Below are 15368 nucleotides of genomic sequence, written 5' to 3'. Positions count from 1 at the left end.
AGGATGCTGTCACTCCTTACTCCAGGCGTGGAATGTAAACCGACGTACGGTCACCCTAGGGATGGGGTTGCACCTGGAGAGGAAGCGAGTGTCTTGGGGCGAACGAGAGGCACAGGTGGGACTGGAGCCTGAACAGTCCGACCCTTGGGTCTGTGCCCCGAGCCTCCGGGCCACAGAGGAGTCAGAGTTGGGACGTGCCGGGGTGTCTTTCTGAGGTCTCCATCCGTCGTCCTCAGCTCTTGTCCCTGGGGCCGTTCCTTCCCAGAGAGAAATAGAACTGAAACAGTATCGCACGTTATGTATTAGCTCTAAAGTCTTCATATTCTTCTTTCAGTCGGAGGGCAAGGATTTATTACATTCTTCTCTCGTTCACTCATTACTTTACATAACCCTTTCTACACTGAACGTGGAAGCCGTTCTCCGTCCCAGAATTCTGGACTCGAAAAGAGACATCTAGTGAAAATGTTACTTCTACAGATAAACAGGCCCAGATGATGTGAGGGACTTGCCAAACAACACAGCCAATCTAGCTAAGAGTTGGACGGCAGGAAAACACAGCGATTAAAAGTGGGATCAGGTTGCCCGGATTTCACGCCCCGCAGGCCGGGAGCCTCCACAACACGGTGCACGTTCCCCTCCGAGTCTCACTCGCCTCGTCCTGGTGTGGCTGAGGAAAGAGTGGTACCCACGCCACAGAGGGTGCCAGTCCCGGACGCGGTGCACCCTGGGGGCTCGATAACTGGTCTCGATTCATTTATTTTCACCAAGACTTCGGATTTCCAGTGAAGTGCTTGTAAAACGCGCTGCCTTTGAAACCCTTCTGGCCGTGGCTCTGAGATCCGCCAGGGCAGGCCCGGAGTCTGGGAGCCAGACCCCACTGGTTATTTTTAGGGGCCTATTTGTGTAACTAAACGTGAAGAAGACGAGGTTTCTCTTTGACCACCGCTGGCGCCCCGCTGCGCATGGCCTCCTCTGCCTTCTTCCCAGCCGGGGCGCAGTCACGAAAGCGCTGTTAAAATTCAGCTTTCCTTTTATTCATGTTATAAATGTACATAGCTTCAGAAAGTCAGTCCCTTACCCATTCCTCCCTACTCGTGGGTACTCATTTCCACAGGCTACCACTTTCAGCCCTGTGAGCTTTTTTTGCACTTGCTTCTATATTTTTTTAAAAAAAGATTTTATTTATTTACTTTTTTAGAGAGAGGGGTAGGGAGGCAGAAAGAGAGGGAGAGAAGCATCCATATGCGAGAAATACACGGATCTGTTGTCTCTCTCTCGCTCCTAACTGGAGACCTGGCCCGCAACCCAAGCACGTGCCCTAACTGGGAATCGAACCAGCGACCTTTCGGTTTGCAGGCTGGCACTCAGTCCACGGAGCCACACCAGCCAGGGCTGCCTCCATATTTTTATGTGATCTTTTTATACTACTCATCCTTGATGTTTTAATTTTAGATATTTTTGACTTCCTACCGTAAAGAAGATTTAGTGGTTCTATATTTCCTTCCCATACCCACATATATTTGTTTACACACACACACACACATATACCCTTCACACTTGGCTAATACATTTACACCATCGTGTTTTGCTAAATGAATATTTATGATTCTGAAAATGTTATCACAGCTGAGCCGCGTGGTAAATTATGACTGTATTTCCACCATGCTGTCTTCTTTGAGATTGATAGTTGTTGCCTCTGTCTGTTCTCAGAGTCTTCCATACGTCTGTCTGTGATATATCCCCAACCTCACCTTCAAAAGGTGAGATCTCTTCATACCTTCACAAATATCAGGCGTCTTCTATCAGCTTCATCTTCTTTTCCTTGACGAGGAAGAGATCTCTTCAGGAATCTGGGTCTCCTCTGTCCCGTGGACACTGGCGGCCCTCCCGGGCTCATGCCGGGTCCCTGCTGTCCTGAAACGTTCCCGTCCCTTCGTGGCTGTGCCGGACGCCTGCTCCCTGGGTCTGCTGTGCCCTTGGAGGTTGGCTACCGTGTGTGGAGGGATATGTCCTCTCGTAGCTTCCTCTCCCAAAAGGGAGGAAAGGAGGCAAAATAGTTTGAGATTTTGTAGGTCTGAAAACATCTTCATTTTTTTTTACTGTCATAGGTACTGACAGTTTGGAATTCTAGCTGAGAGATTATTTTTCCCGCAGGATTTTGAAAACATTTGCTCTGTTGGAGTTTTGTTTCCAGTTCGCTGCTGGGGCAACTGATGCCGTAATGATTCCCAGATCTTTTTTTTTTTTTTTTTAGAATTTTCTTTTCTTTCTTCCTTTCCTTCCTTTCCTTCCTTTCCTTTCTTCCTTCCATTCTTTCTCTCTCTCTCTTTCAAAAAAATCTTCTTAGGGAGCTTTTTAGGATATTTTATTTGTTCCAGTGTTTTGAAATCGTATACAGATATGCCATATTTCTGTGTGTGTGTGTGTGTCTATGTTTTTTTAATGTGCTGGGTACCTGATGGGCTCGTTCAGTCCGTAAATGGGTCTTGCACTTCCCCACGTTTTCTTGGACAGCCCGCCCCCACCCCCGGCTGGTTCGGGGTGGTCTTCAGTCTCTCATTGGCATGCCAGTTACTCAGATATTGGATCTTCTGCCTTTCTCTAGTTTTAAAGAAGTTTTTCCGTTCCTGTTATTTACTTCCTTTTCTTTTGTTTGCCAGAAGAGTTTTCTAACTTGGTATGCCAACCACTGTCACATTTTTGTTCCTGCTCTCATGTTTTTAGTCATTGAGAATTCTTTTTTGTTTGTTTGAATATTTGTTTTTTTTTTTACATGACATTGTTTTCATTCCAGGAATGCAATGACCTCTCCCTTCTCTCTGAGGATATTAATTGAAATGATAAGGTTTTTTCCCTGTGTTTGCATTATCTTTGTTTTCTCGTAGTCCTGTGTGATCCTGTTCCCTGGTCTGGGTCTCTCACTAGAGGATTTCCGGGGCTGTCCACTCGTGTTCAGAAGTGGCGTAGTATCGGGTGACCTGGAGCTCCGTGTGGGTGCCCTCCAGGGGCTGAACGATAAGCTTCGAAGCAGGAAGACTTATCGGGCTGCTGTCTGTTTTTCTCCTGGAGTGGTTCCTTCCCCCAGACCCCTGTTCCAGGCTCTTGCTTGGGGGTTCAAGTCAGCCAGCCAGCTCCAGCTTGATGTCAGATAGGGAACTGGCCTGGGGAGGGGGCTCCTGGGGTTCAATATGTAGAATTTTACTTAATCCCCCTCCTTTAATGTATGACCCCTCCCACCCCCAACCTGGGCCAGGGGCCAGGAGTTCAGAGCTTTCTCCAGTTCGGACTTTCCTCGCACGCCTACCTGCATGTACCTGCGCACGCGCACCTGCAAGGGTGGCCCAGGGCGGGTCCTCGCCGTGTCCTCCCCTGCGTGGAGATCAGCGCTCCCACCCAGCGCTCCCGTTTCAGCCTCGCCGCCACCCCCATTGTCCTCAGGGCTGTGGGTCCCCAGGTCTTGACCCTTTCCAAGATGCTGTGACATAAGTTACGTGGGCCCTATCCTTGGCTTTCTTGGATGAAGTTGTCCTCTTTCTTTGGTCTAAGTCATTTGGCCGGGTTTCCAGTTTCATGTTTCTTCTGAAGTTCTCCCTTATTTTCTTAGACCTTCTTGGTATAAGCCTTTTTTTAAAAAAAAGATTTTATTTATTTATTTTTAGAGAGGGAAGGGAGGGAGGAAGAGAGAGAGAGAGAGAGAGAGAAACATCAACGTGCGGTTCCTGGGGGTCGTGGCCTGCAACCCAGGCATGTGCCCTGACTGGGAATCGAACCTGGGACACTTTGGTTCACAGCCCACGCTCAATCCACTGAGCTACGCCAGCCAGGGAAGTATAAGCTTTTTTTAAAAAAATTTTAAGTCCTTTTACTGTGAGAAGCAGCATGGACTTGGGGCCTACCTCCTGGAGGACCCAGGGGAGGTTATTTAACCTCTCTGTGCCTTAGTTTCCTCCTCTTAGAAAATAGTAGTTAGACTGCTCTTTAGCACTAAGGGATTGAAGACATGTAAAGCATTTAAAACCATGGCTGGCTTAATAATGTTAGACGTTCTTATTTAGAATAGTTGCACCTGCTTGTGTTCAACTAACCATGTTTAATTGGAAGTCCAGAGAAATGCACTTTAAACAATATGAATCACTAGGTAGATAGTGATGGCAGCAAGCAACAAGTACAATGTGTCTGATATGATACACAAAGTGTCCAGGTTCATACACTATTTTATTACTGAAAGGAACCCAGAGACTGACCCTTTATTTTACAGGTGAGGAAAGCAGGGACCCAGAGGGTTAAGGTGACTGGCCTTAAGTCACCCAGAGGTGACTGGCCTCAAACCTGGAGCCCAAGCCTCGGGATTCTTAGTTCAGTCTTGTTTTCTTTTCTTTTAATATTTTCTTTTTACTTTATTTTATTTTATTTGATTTATTTTTAGGGAGAGGGGAAGGGAGGGAGAAGAGAGGGAGAGAAACATCAGTGTGTGGTTGCCTCTCACATGATCTGCACTGGGAACCTGGTCTGCAACCCAGCCATGCGCCCTGACTGGGAATTGAACCAATGACCCTTTGGTTCATAGCCCACATTCAATCCACTGAGCCACACCAGCCAGGGCCAGTCTAATTTTCATTAAGTCATGTTCCCCTTCTGCAGGAGCAGGAAGCGCTGAGAGCCTCACATGATTTCTGGTCGTGGTGGATCTTACACCCAACCTCCTCCTTTTCATTTTCCGACCTCTGGGCTCAGACCCGGATCAATACTAAGCCTTGGTTTATAACACGCTCGCATCACTGGTCCAGGTGTAGCCGATTTGTTTATGTTTTTCAATAACGTCATACAGAAAAAATGTAAGCATCCATGTGGTGTGCAGGAGCTGGAAGGGGAATTTAAATGTGTAATCTCCAGGTATGCGTGTTCCAGAAATAAACTCATGAATTGAGAAGTATTTTCGGTGCGACAGCTGTTTATGTTCTCTCCGTGGAATAGGAAGGTCCCTGATGGACGGGTGCTTTGCCAGCTCTCTGCCTCGTCCCACTGAAACTCCCCAGGCTGGGGCGGCAGCGGGTTAGCAAACAGTAAGGCCGAGAGGAGCAGGAAAAGGACCGGACGTATGAGTGCTTTGTGTTTCACACCGAGACACACCTGTCTCTGCCATCTGTACGTCTTCTGCCCATGGCGTGACGTTGGGTTTGTTGGCGCTGCAGGTCTGAGAACCATTGGCGTCATCACCAAACTGGATCTCATGGACGAAGGGACGGACGCCAGGGACGTCCTGGAGAACAGGCTGCTGCCACTGCGCAGGGGTAACGTACCGTGTCCGCCGCAGGGCTCCCCTTGCCGACAGGCGGACACACGGCCGGCAGACCGGGGGGGGGGGAGGCGTGGTTGGGACGTCGCCGCGGGTGTGAGGAATGGGGCGGTGATGGGTTGTGCTTTTATGGAATGGCGGTGTTCCCAGTGATGTATCGACAATGGTCCCAGGGGAAACTATTCCTTAACGTAACAGGAGTAGGAGAACTGGAGGAGGAAGGGGTTTGAAGGAAGACTATAAGTACTCATAGACCGCATAAACATACACCGGCCTCTTCTAAGGCTGACTTACGTGCCCACTATACGACAGAGCTGCGAAGAAACATGCTCTGCTCAAATGCACAGAGCCTTGTGGGCAAACGGCATTATTGTGTTAATCCTAAAAAAACTCCCATTAGCCAAACCAGCCAACCTCTGTCCTGTCCTGACTGGGTTTTGTGAAGGGACCCATTCCTCAGGCCTTAAAAAGAATTTTGCCTCTTATTCGGCCTCTTTGAGAGTCTTGAGATCGCCCCAAAATAAGCAACAGAGCGTGCCCCAGTGCCATAGGTGCGTGCCCTATTGCAGGTTACGTGGGGGTGGTGAACAGAAGCCAGAAGGACATCGACGGGAAGAAGGACATCAAGTCCGCCATGCTGGCGGAGAGGAAGTTCTTCCTCTCGCACCCGGCGTACAGGCACCTTGCCGACCGGATGGGGACCCCGCACCTGCAGAAGGTCCTCAACCAGGTAAAAATGCGCTCCCAAGCAGCAGGAACTATTATGAAATGTGCAAGTAACTGCTGGAATTTACCTCTCTTATTTTTATGTTCGTTGTTTTTCTAACGTAAGTCATGCAGCTGAAGTGATAGGAATTTGAAAAAGAATATGAACATTTAGATCCACGCTGTTACTATTCTCTTGAATGGAAATTTCCACTTTAGTGTTATTGAAAGCACAGTGCTCAAAACAGAGACATACTTATGTAGGAGCAGTAAACAGGGGTGTACACTTTAATACCCATTTTAAAAAAAGATTTTATTTATTTTTAGAGAGAGAGGAAGGGAGGGAGAAAAACATCAATGTGTGGTTGCCCCTTGTGCGCCCCCTACTGGGCATCTGGCCTGCAACCAGGCATGTGCCCTGACTGGAAATTGACCTGGAGACCCTTTGCTTTGGAGCCATACAAACCAGGGATAGTATACATTTTTATATGCAGCCTGTTGAAAGCACAAGCCAGTGGCCCAGCACAATCAGACTGGGGCCTAGAGGCGGGGGCAGGAGGAAGCGCCCGGAGGGCCGTGGGGTGGAGAAGAGGTTCACACCTGACAGGTACCTTCGAGCTCCACCAGGGTGGCGAGCCCGTGGTCCTCAGAATGTCAGGAAGCCCCTGTGACTCCCACTTTCTTCGTTTCCACCACGCTCTAACCTAAGCTGTCTTTCTGCAAGGTAGGTGATCTGGTAATCGGCCTGTGCTGGGTGTTCCCAGGCATCCTCTTTAGTACCATCAGCAGCAGTGTAACAGGGTAGACCAGATGGCCCCAGCCAGCACCTCTCATCGAGGCCCATGAAGTATCTTCTGGGACAGCAGAGGAGAGAGTCGGAGCTGCTCGCACTCCCTGCCTGCACACGCAGCCCCGGCTGTGAGAGTCATTCCTCCGGTTCCCAGTGACTAGGAAAACAGTGGAGGCCGAGTTTCGTCTCATGAGCTAATCCTCCATCTGTTGTACGGGTGTGTGATTTTGTTTTGTTTTATGTAGCAACTCACCAACCACATTCGGGACACCCTGCCAAACTTCAGGAACAAGCTGCAGGCGCAGCTGCTCTCCATAGAACATGAAGTCGAAGCCTTCAAGAACTTCAAGCCGGAGGACCCCACCAGGAAGACGAAGGCCCTGCTGCAGTGAGCACCCCGCCCCCCCCCCCCCCGCAACCCCCGCCCGGTGTTCTAGTTGAAGGTGGCAGCAAGCCCACTCACTCTGGGAGGCTTTGTATGGGGTAGTCAGCCAGCTGGAGTCTCTACGTTTTCTTGAGGAATAATTGTTAGTCCCACTCCGCTGTTACACACATTTAACCAATTGCCTATACCGTGCCTACTTCTATTATTTTTCTAATTGGACTCTGTGAATGGGCAAAACCAATGTGATAACCCAGCAGGCTTGGCTTTGCCCTTAGAATCAGAAGCAGGCAGAGCTCCTGTGAAATGTCACAGCCTGCCTGGTGCCACTGCTCTCTCGGTGCCCCTTGTCCTTATCTTTTCCTTTCACTCGTTTCCTGTGACCCGGGTGCATTTTATCAGTGGAATGGGAACCAAGGGTTCCACAGAAGTGTACAGACACATCGAACTTTCTTTATCCTTGGCACTAATGGTTTGAATTTAGCCCTTCAAAACCGCAGCTGCGAAGCCTGCCAAGTGTGTTTTCGCTCCTGCCCGATCTCCCATCTTATCCTTGGGCCGCTACATTCATCCTTGCGGGGCCTGGGGGTCGGACAGCAGCATGGTCAGAGAGGGACCGGCTCCTTGTGTCTGTTACCCTTTCTTTCCCTTTCGGTCCCTTCCAGCCTCACCGGTCCTTTAATCCCCGTACTGTACCTTGGCTCAGGTCCCTCCACACCAGACGACACCCCCCGCCCAGCTTATTATATTCCAGGACATCTGGTGTCCATCTTCAGAGGTGGTCTTGCCTCCTCTCATGGTTGCTTCCCACTCTGCAGTCTCGCAATCAAAGTGCCCTTCCTTTGGTGTGGAAGTGCCCGACATAGTGTCTTCTTTTGTGGGGAGATTTCTAAATGCTCGAATTGTTTAGATAGCATTTTAAATATGTCACTTTATTCCATTTAAAAAAATTATGAGAGCATATAGAGGAAAAAAGTTTTTCTTGGATTCAACTCCTTCCTAGTTTGTTTTTTTTTTCCTCTTTTTTCATCTTGGCCTTGGTGGAGCACCCACAAAAACTCTTCAAGTCGCAGGGAAAGGAAAGCTATTTCTGTTGAAGCCCCAGGCCGTCCCTGTCTCAACACCCAGTCAGAGGGATGTCCTTGCGCAGACTGGTCTTGCCCCCGTGGCCCCCCTGGGCTCAGAGCACAGAACTTTCCGGTTGGATGTTCCCTCGTAGATGAGAGATTCAGCTCCTCCCCCCTTCCCACCCGCCTTCCCCTCCTCTCTGTGCGTACTGCTCGGGGTCCGGGTCCGAGCTACCTGCTGGTGATTCAGCAACGAGTACGATGTTTTTGGCCTCAAGAAGAGGTCACGGTAGAGCAGAGGGAAGGGACATCTAAGAGACGAATCTGACAAATGCAATGTCTCTGCTAGGTATAAATTGTGAAGGGGGCCCCGCTGGGGAAGCAGAGCAGTTGCCTGGAGGAGGGGTGTGTGTTCGCAGAGAGAGTGAGCTTGACTGAAACCCCGAAGTTAGGGAGGGGCTTGTCAGGCGGGAGGAGGAGGGCAAGGGGGGCGTGGACTTTGATGCCGCGTGTCCTGATAGCCCAGGTGGCCTCAGTGTCAGGATGGGGATAGAGAGGCTGGACGTGTGTTTTCTAAAATTCCCTGGTGTTTCAGCATGTATGGCATGTACACACCCTCCCAGGTGTTTAAAAATCAGCTTCGCATTAGCATATGCATGAATATAGCTCTAGCTGCATCCAATTATATTCTAGATTTTCTGGCCTAATGATTTGCAGGTACTTTTCCTTTATCCATGGTGCTGGCAAAAGATGTTGCGAGTTTTAGATGGCTTGAATTTTTTTCCTGTTAGATTTTGAGTTTGGAAGTCGTTCCATGGTGTCAAAACTGGGGCTTCTATACCAAGCCATCACAGAGGCACGTGGCTTTCTTCTCCCCGTGGTGGATTTCTGTGTTGTTTTCCACCCACCACCTGGAGGCAGCCCCTTCCTTCCGTGGACTGACGGAGTGCCTCTCGCATGCTGAGCGGCGGGAGGGAAGCAGAACTCACGGCCCCTGTCTTAGGAGAGACGCCGGCGGGGGAGCGTGGCCGTGCGTCTGCCGGGGGCTGTGCTGATGACAACATGCCGAGGGGGCAGAGGAGGCCCCTTCTCGTGGTGGCCATGGGGACAGGGGGCAGATAGATAGGGTCACAGACCATGGGGGGTTTCTGGAAAACGAGTCCTTGAATGGAGCCTTGAAGGTCGGATGAAAGTTAGCCTACTGAAGTAGCCAGGGGCCGAGGGACCGGTGCCTGAGCAGAAGGGAAAAGCCCAGAGACACACGGTACACGTGGGGAACTGCTTCTCCGGGGTTGGCGCGGAAGCTGGGTGCAGACATGGTGAGAGATGGGGCGGCCAGGGCCAGACCCTGGAGAATCTTGGGTGACGGGTGAAGGAGTTTTCATTTTATTATCAAGTTGTGGGGAGTCACCGAGAAGCAAGGCTAGAGCTAGTAGCGGGGTGGGGGGGTTTGGGCGGTCACACACACATGTTGTTCTGGCAGAGTGAGGCCTCTGGTGCAGCGGGGGGTGGGGGGAGAGGTGCTCCCGAGGGGGCCAGCTGGAACGGTAACGGTGGGGAACGCCCGGGCAGTGGATGTCATAGGGGCCCTGGGCTGCCACTATAGGGACAGAACGGGTTGAATGGCCCAGATGTTTAGGATGTACGTATTTTAACTAAACACCTGAAGTAAGTCCTAATAACGTGCACTTCAGATAGTTAATCCTGAGTGCTGAGCGGAGTGTGACGTCACCTCTGCCGGCAGACAGCACCGAGAACACCAGGAGACAGAGGTTCCCGGGGACAACCGCAGGAAACTGGAAGGAGAAATGCGAGGCCTGGCCGCTTTAACTCGAATTTATTTCTCTCTCACAACGACAGGATGGTTCAGCAGTTCGCTGTGGACTTTGAGAAGAGAATCGAAGGCTCAGGGGACCAGGTGGACACCCTGGAGCTCTCAGGGGGTGCGAAAATCAATCGAATCTTCCACGAACGCTTTCCCTTTGAGATAGTGAAGGTTGGTACCGATGTTACCGTCTCCTGTTCTGTCTCACTTCATGTCCACATTGCGTTCTGCATCGCCGTTCGCAGAACGTTGCAGAGCTGGTCTGGGACTAAGACAGTTCCTTGAACCAAAGCCTCCACACTCAGGTCATGAAGTTTCGGAGAGAACTGTTTTTTACCGGTGGTCCCGATTCTATTTCATGAGATCTGATGACATTTCAGATTATCTCAGCGAATACTGATTGCGTTCCTATGATGTTTATTTGTTGTCTAGTTAACATAAAAATATTTTTTGAGCGTTTACTCTGTGCCAACGTTCTGAGTGGCAGTGATCAGGACAGAGACGCTGTCTGGTGGGGAAAGACATAACATTCACAAACCGACGATGTAAGAAGATCTCAAGTGGTATGGAACCTAGCAGGTGGGGACGGGGGACGGTTCGGGGAGTCACTTTTGATGGGACATTCAGGCAAGGTGTCTCTGAGTAGGGGGCACTGGAAACAGGACCGGAATGGCATGGAAAGGTCAGCTGTGGGCACCTGGGGGGAAGGGTCGCTCAAGACAAGCAGCATTCAGGACAGGCCCCAGGGGAGCACCTGTACACAGGTAACGGGCAGGGGGCTGCGCCGGGCTGACGAGAGGAAGGAAGGGCCCCGCTAGGGTGGGTTTGTGATGTTGGAAGTAGGGTCCACAGAGTTGGGACTGAATCTGGGGGATGCCAAAAAGAGAATTTTCAGGGTGACTCCCGAGGCCCTGGCTTGCCCAGCCGAGCAAACGTGGGTGCCCGTGAGGTGAGGGGCCCCGAGGGGAAGCCACGCCCGTGGGTGCGCACGGAGCCTGCTCCGTTCGAGGCACTCGGTAGGCAGCTGAGTGGCTCAGGGACCGGGCTGTTCTGTCTGGGCGTGGGAGGCAGGTGGGGAAACAGAGAGTTTCCTTAGCATGCACTAAAGCACAGTGATAAACGGCAGCCCCGGGTGCTATGGAAACACCGCCCCCAGATGTGCATCCGGCCCAGGGTGTCCGGGAGCCTGGCTTCCGTGCAGAGTCTGGGGGCGTGAGCAGCTCATCAGGCGGGAGGAGGTGAGGGAGGGGGAGGTTGCTGCAGACGGAGAGGGGGGACCGGGAAGGGCTGAGCTGTGGGGCCCGAGTGTGGGCAGGGGACAGAGCCGTTCACGTGTGGACGGACAGTGGGCTGGGCAGGGCGGGAGGGGCTGGGTCTCGGGAGCCGGGGGCCGAACCAAATGTTCTCTCCATGCCCCTCCCGGACTGAGCTCCGTGACACTTTGACCCTACTTCCAAATACATTTCAGGTACCTAGTAACTTCTGGGACATTTTTATGCAGCCATCTATCCCGTGTGGGATTGGTGAAATATTGCTCATTTCCTCTCAGAAAGAGGCCTGGAACTCAGGGGGTTAAAAGGCCAGGGAGAAGAGATAGGCACAGCTGGGCCGCCGTTGCCCGTCAGGTGACACTCTTATTTATGCATCCGTCTGTGGATGCACTTCCTACATTTAGCCAAAGAACGAAGAATTATCGCTGTCAAACGAACGGTCAGATTTATGTCCAGAAGGCACCCTCGATGCACAGCACTCCTGCCTAGAATAGCGTTAAAACCTGCTGCCCTGACACAGAACTCCCAGAAATCCCTGAAGTTCTCTGTGGCCTTGAACTTTGCATAAGCAGATGTTTTGACCATCTGGGCTTAAGTTAGGGAAGGCATGAGCATCCATGTATTACTAACAAAGTCAAGTTATTCTCATTCTTTACTATTGCATAGGATGGTTACTCAGTGGAATTAAGTGTCGTTAACCGTGGCCCGTTTTGCGTCTGCAGATGGAGTTCAATGAGAAGGAACTGCGGCGAGAAATAAGCTATGCAATCAAAAATATACACGGCATCAGGCAAGTGATGCACGTGTTCCTGGTCTTCGGGTCCGGTCACTGAAGGAAGATGAATGTTTATGAATGGCTGGTGAAGGAGCCTGTACCCCGTCTGAGCCGAGTGGGGTGCAGGGTGGGGGAAGAAGCAAGAAGTCCTAGTTTGGGGTCAGCGGTAATTGCTCGTACCGTCACACTCGGTCTTCGTCAGTTAGAAAAAAGGAAACCCTCCTGCCCTCACAACACTGGGCTCGCCTGACCAGGACCCCTGTGCTCCAGAGCCTTCCGTCTCTGGGCGGGGGGCCTGGCGGGCCATCAGTCATCCCGACTCCCACAGGGACCAGACAGAGTGACCTCGGCCGGCCTCGTGGCGCAGGGCTGGGAACGGTTCATGGTGGTAGCTCTGGAGTCGAACCTTGTCTGTTTGGGGGACAAGAATGATGTCAGCTGGCAGCGGCGTGCGGCGTGCGTTCATGTGTCTGTGTGTGTCTGTGTGTGTCTGTGTGTGTCTCTGTGTGTTGAGTGTGTGTGTGTGTGTGTGTGTGTGTGTACAGGGTAGGGGCAATGCGATGAGACGTGAGAGGGTGGAGCAGGTCGGGGCTGGAGGGTGAGAGACGGGACGTACGAAAGGAGCTGCGTGAGCCCAGGCAGAGGTGGCGGCTGCAGCCCGTGGCCGCGGAGCGGGGGGGTCACGCACGCTGACTGCGGGCAGGCGTGTGGACAGGAGAGCAGAGGGCGTGAGTCCGGGAGTGGCCCTTGTGCCTGAACTTACTTTTGTATAAAGTGGTATTACAGACGTTCACTTCCTTTAAGTAACTCTGATAGGAGAGAAAGAATTTGAAACACACACATTTCTTGAGCTCATTGCAGAAGCCTGAAAGAAGTGTGACGGAGCGCGTGTTCAGCTGAGGTGTCCTGAAGTCAGGGCGACAGGACTTAGGCTGCCGGCCTCACGGCTTTTCCCATGGGAGGAAGGCGCCCCCTGTCTGTTGGCAGCGGTATCCCCGCTTCAGCCGAGTGTGCTGCGTGTGTGTGCGCGGGCCCCATATACACAGGGCCAGGCGGAGACTCTCTGGGGCACTTGATGGTGACTGTGACCATGATGGGTGATTTGCCAAGGGGGTCACGACATTTGCATTGGCTGTCATTTAAAAATGGAGACAATCTCCAGGGACATCTGTGTCCCCCAAGCGAGGAGGAGGGAACACCCACGAGCGCACCCAGAGCCTCCCCCAGCCGCAGGCCCTCTGAGCTCCCCCCCCACCCCCGTCAGCTCCCGCCCCTCCCCCGAATCCAGACTGCACCTGCCACAGAGCTGCGTCTTGCTCTTCAGCTGGGCAGGGCACGCGTGTGAACGTTCCTATCGCATCACAGTTTGGGGTCACAGAGCACTGATACTCAGCCAAATACAGCACTGTCCTTGGCTCTCAAAGCTCCCCATGAGTTCATTTTTGTGGGCTGCCGGCTGCCAAAGCTCAGCGATTCAGCGCGGATTTCTGGTTTGCGTGTCAACCAACAGGAGAGGTCGGTGTTGCTGTCCTGCGGTTGATCGGCCTGTAAGCTGATGACGATGTACACAGGGTGCATCATCACATACTAGTGACACGCTGACTGAGGCCCCACAGGTCGCGTGTGGAGAGCGTGGTCCCCAGCTGCTTCTGTTGGATGTTTGCACAGCAGAAACCCTCCTCGTCCACTGAGGGCCCCACGGGCCCTCTGTTCTGCGAACACCGGGAACCGGCGGTGACCCGGGAGGGAGCCGGTCCTGGGGGGACAGACACAGGCAAGGGCGACAGTCACATGTCCTGCCAGAGTGGTCACGGGACTGAAACACGCACTCAGACCACTGCCGTAAAACAGGGTGTGGGGGTCCGGAGGAGGGACCTTGTCAGCTGCTGGGGGCCGGCGCTGTAGGAAGTGGGGTTCTGAATACTTTAGAGTTAGAAGTGCCCATCGGGGACCCCACTTCTGTTCCTGTTCTCGCCTCTCCCGCTGCCGTGCGGCTGAGGGGCGGGGCAAATTGCAGTCAATAAGACTGGGTGGTACGCCGTGTGGACACTCTGGGAACTATTTTTAGGCCATGCTCACCATCTATAGAACAGAATTTGTTATGGATATATGTATTAAAGGTATCATTGCACATGCTCCGGTGGTGAGAATGAGTCACGTTGTAACGTTTAAACTAGGGTATTACAGGCTTCCTTCACGTGGCCTGTCAGTCAGAACACTTGCGGACCAGTCCTTACTTGGTGGCGCTCATGTCACGAATGTAACGCGGGCTCTTTCTCACGTGCAGGACAGGGCTGTTCACCCCAGACATGGCCTTTGAAGCCATAGTCAAAAAGCAGATCGTGAAGCTGAAAGGGCCTTCCTTGAAGAGCGTGGACCTGGTGATGCAGGAGCTGATCAACACCGTCAAGAAGTGCACCAGGAAGGTGAGCTCGAGTCCTGAACCTTCTGACCCGTCCCTGTCCGGTTCACCCGTCTTTCCCGTCCTGCCGCACGCCTCCCGTTGCCCGCCCCCTCCCCTACCTCGTTCCCGAAGGTGGTGTGTCTGCTCACGGGGACGCTCTGGGAAGAGTACTGAGTGGGAACTGGTTTCCGGATAGACGGCGTATTTTCTCCCCCCACCCCGACCTAAGTAGTTGCTGAAGCAGGTAAACGTCATGTTAGAAGAATTAGGTGAATGCCCTAAACTAATTTTTCTCCGGTGGGTAGATGGGGTTAATCGTTAGGGGATGGGACTTGGTGATATTGTGTATGTTAGTATTGTGTCAGGAAGTACTCCTAAGTTTTCACGGATTGCACTTGACCCTGGACACCCTGGGGAGGGGCAGCGTGGTCTCGCCGTGGAGCTGAACCTCTGAGAGGTCCAGCTGCCTCGGTTCCCATCCTGGCTCTGCAACTTGCTCTCTGACCGTGTGCATCACACTTGATCCCTGGCCCCTGTAACTTCTCTGAGAAATGGGGACGAGAGTGGCGGATATCCAAGTGCTACTCCAGTGAGGATCAAACGAGGTGACGTCTGAAAACCACAGGGCTCCTCACCCACGGAGGGACCGTCGTAACTGCTCGGTGACTGGCGGCTGATCCATCGATGGCCGTCACTCCCTGGCGACACCTGTTGAGTCTGTGACGTGGACTGCGGCGAGGGAGAGGCTTCCCAGTCTGGGGGCTCCTCCCGGAGGACGTGGGCCGCAGTGTGCTGGCTGCCATCCGTTCTGTGGGGACAGGAGAGGGGAAGAGGACAGCTCAGCAGGCGGGGC

At 52.4% G+C, this 15368-nt stretch overlaps 1 protein-coding gene across 7 annotated transcripts in view; it reads left to right on the top strand.

The window, feature by feature from the left end:
• DNM3 (dynamin 3) overlaps positions 1-15368 on the top strand; it is a 369351-nt gene that overhangs the window by 100839 nt on the left and 253144 nt on the right. For all 7 annotated transcript variants that reach the window (XM_028530855.2, XM_028530853.2, XM_028530854.2 and 4 more), the window contains exons 5-10: positions 5193-5291; positions 5866-6026; positions 7037-7179; positions 10101-10236; positions 12059-12126; positions 14399-14537. In XM_028530855.2, the coding sequence (XP_028386656.1) occupies positions 5193-5291; positions 5866-6026; positions 7037-7179; positions 10101-10236; positions 12059-12126; positions 14399-14537 (746 nt within the window). The remainder of the gene's footprint in view (positions 1-5192; positions 5292-5865; positions 6027-7036; positions 7180-10100; positions 10237-12058; positions 12127-14398; positions 14538-15368) is intronic.

Source organism: Phyllostomus discolor, chromosome 14 (assembly GCF_004126475.2).
Source record: "Phyllostomus discolor isolate MPI-MPIP mPhyDis1 chromosome 14, mPhyDis1.pri.v3, whole genome shotgun sequence".
NCBI classification, from domain to species: Eukaryota; Metazoa; Chordata; class Mammalia; order Chiroptera; family Phyllostomidae; genus Phyllostomus; species Phyllostomus discolor.
The sequence above is the reverse complement of the archived record's forward strand: the minus strand, read 5'-3'. Positions and strand labels throughout refer to the sequence as shown.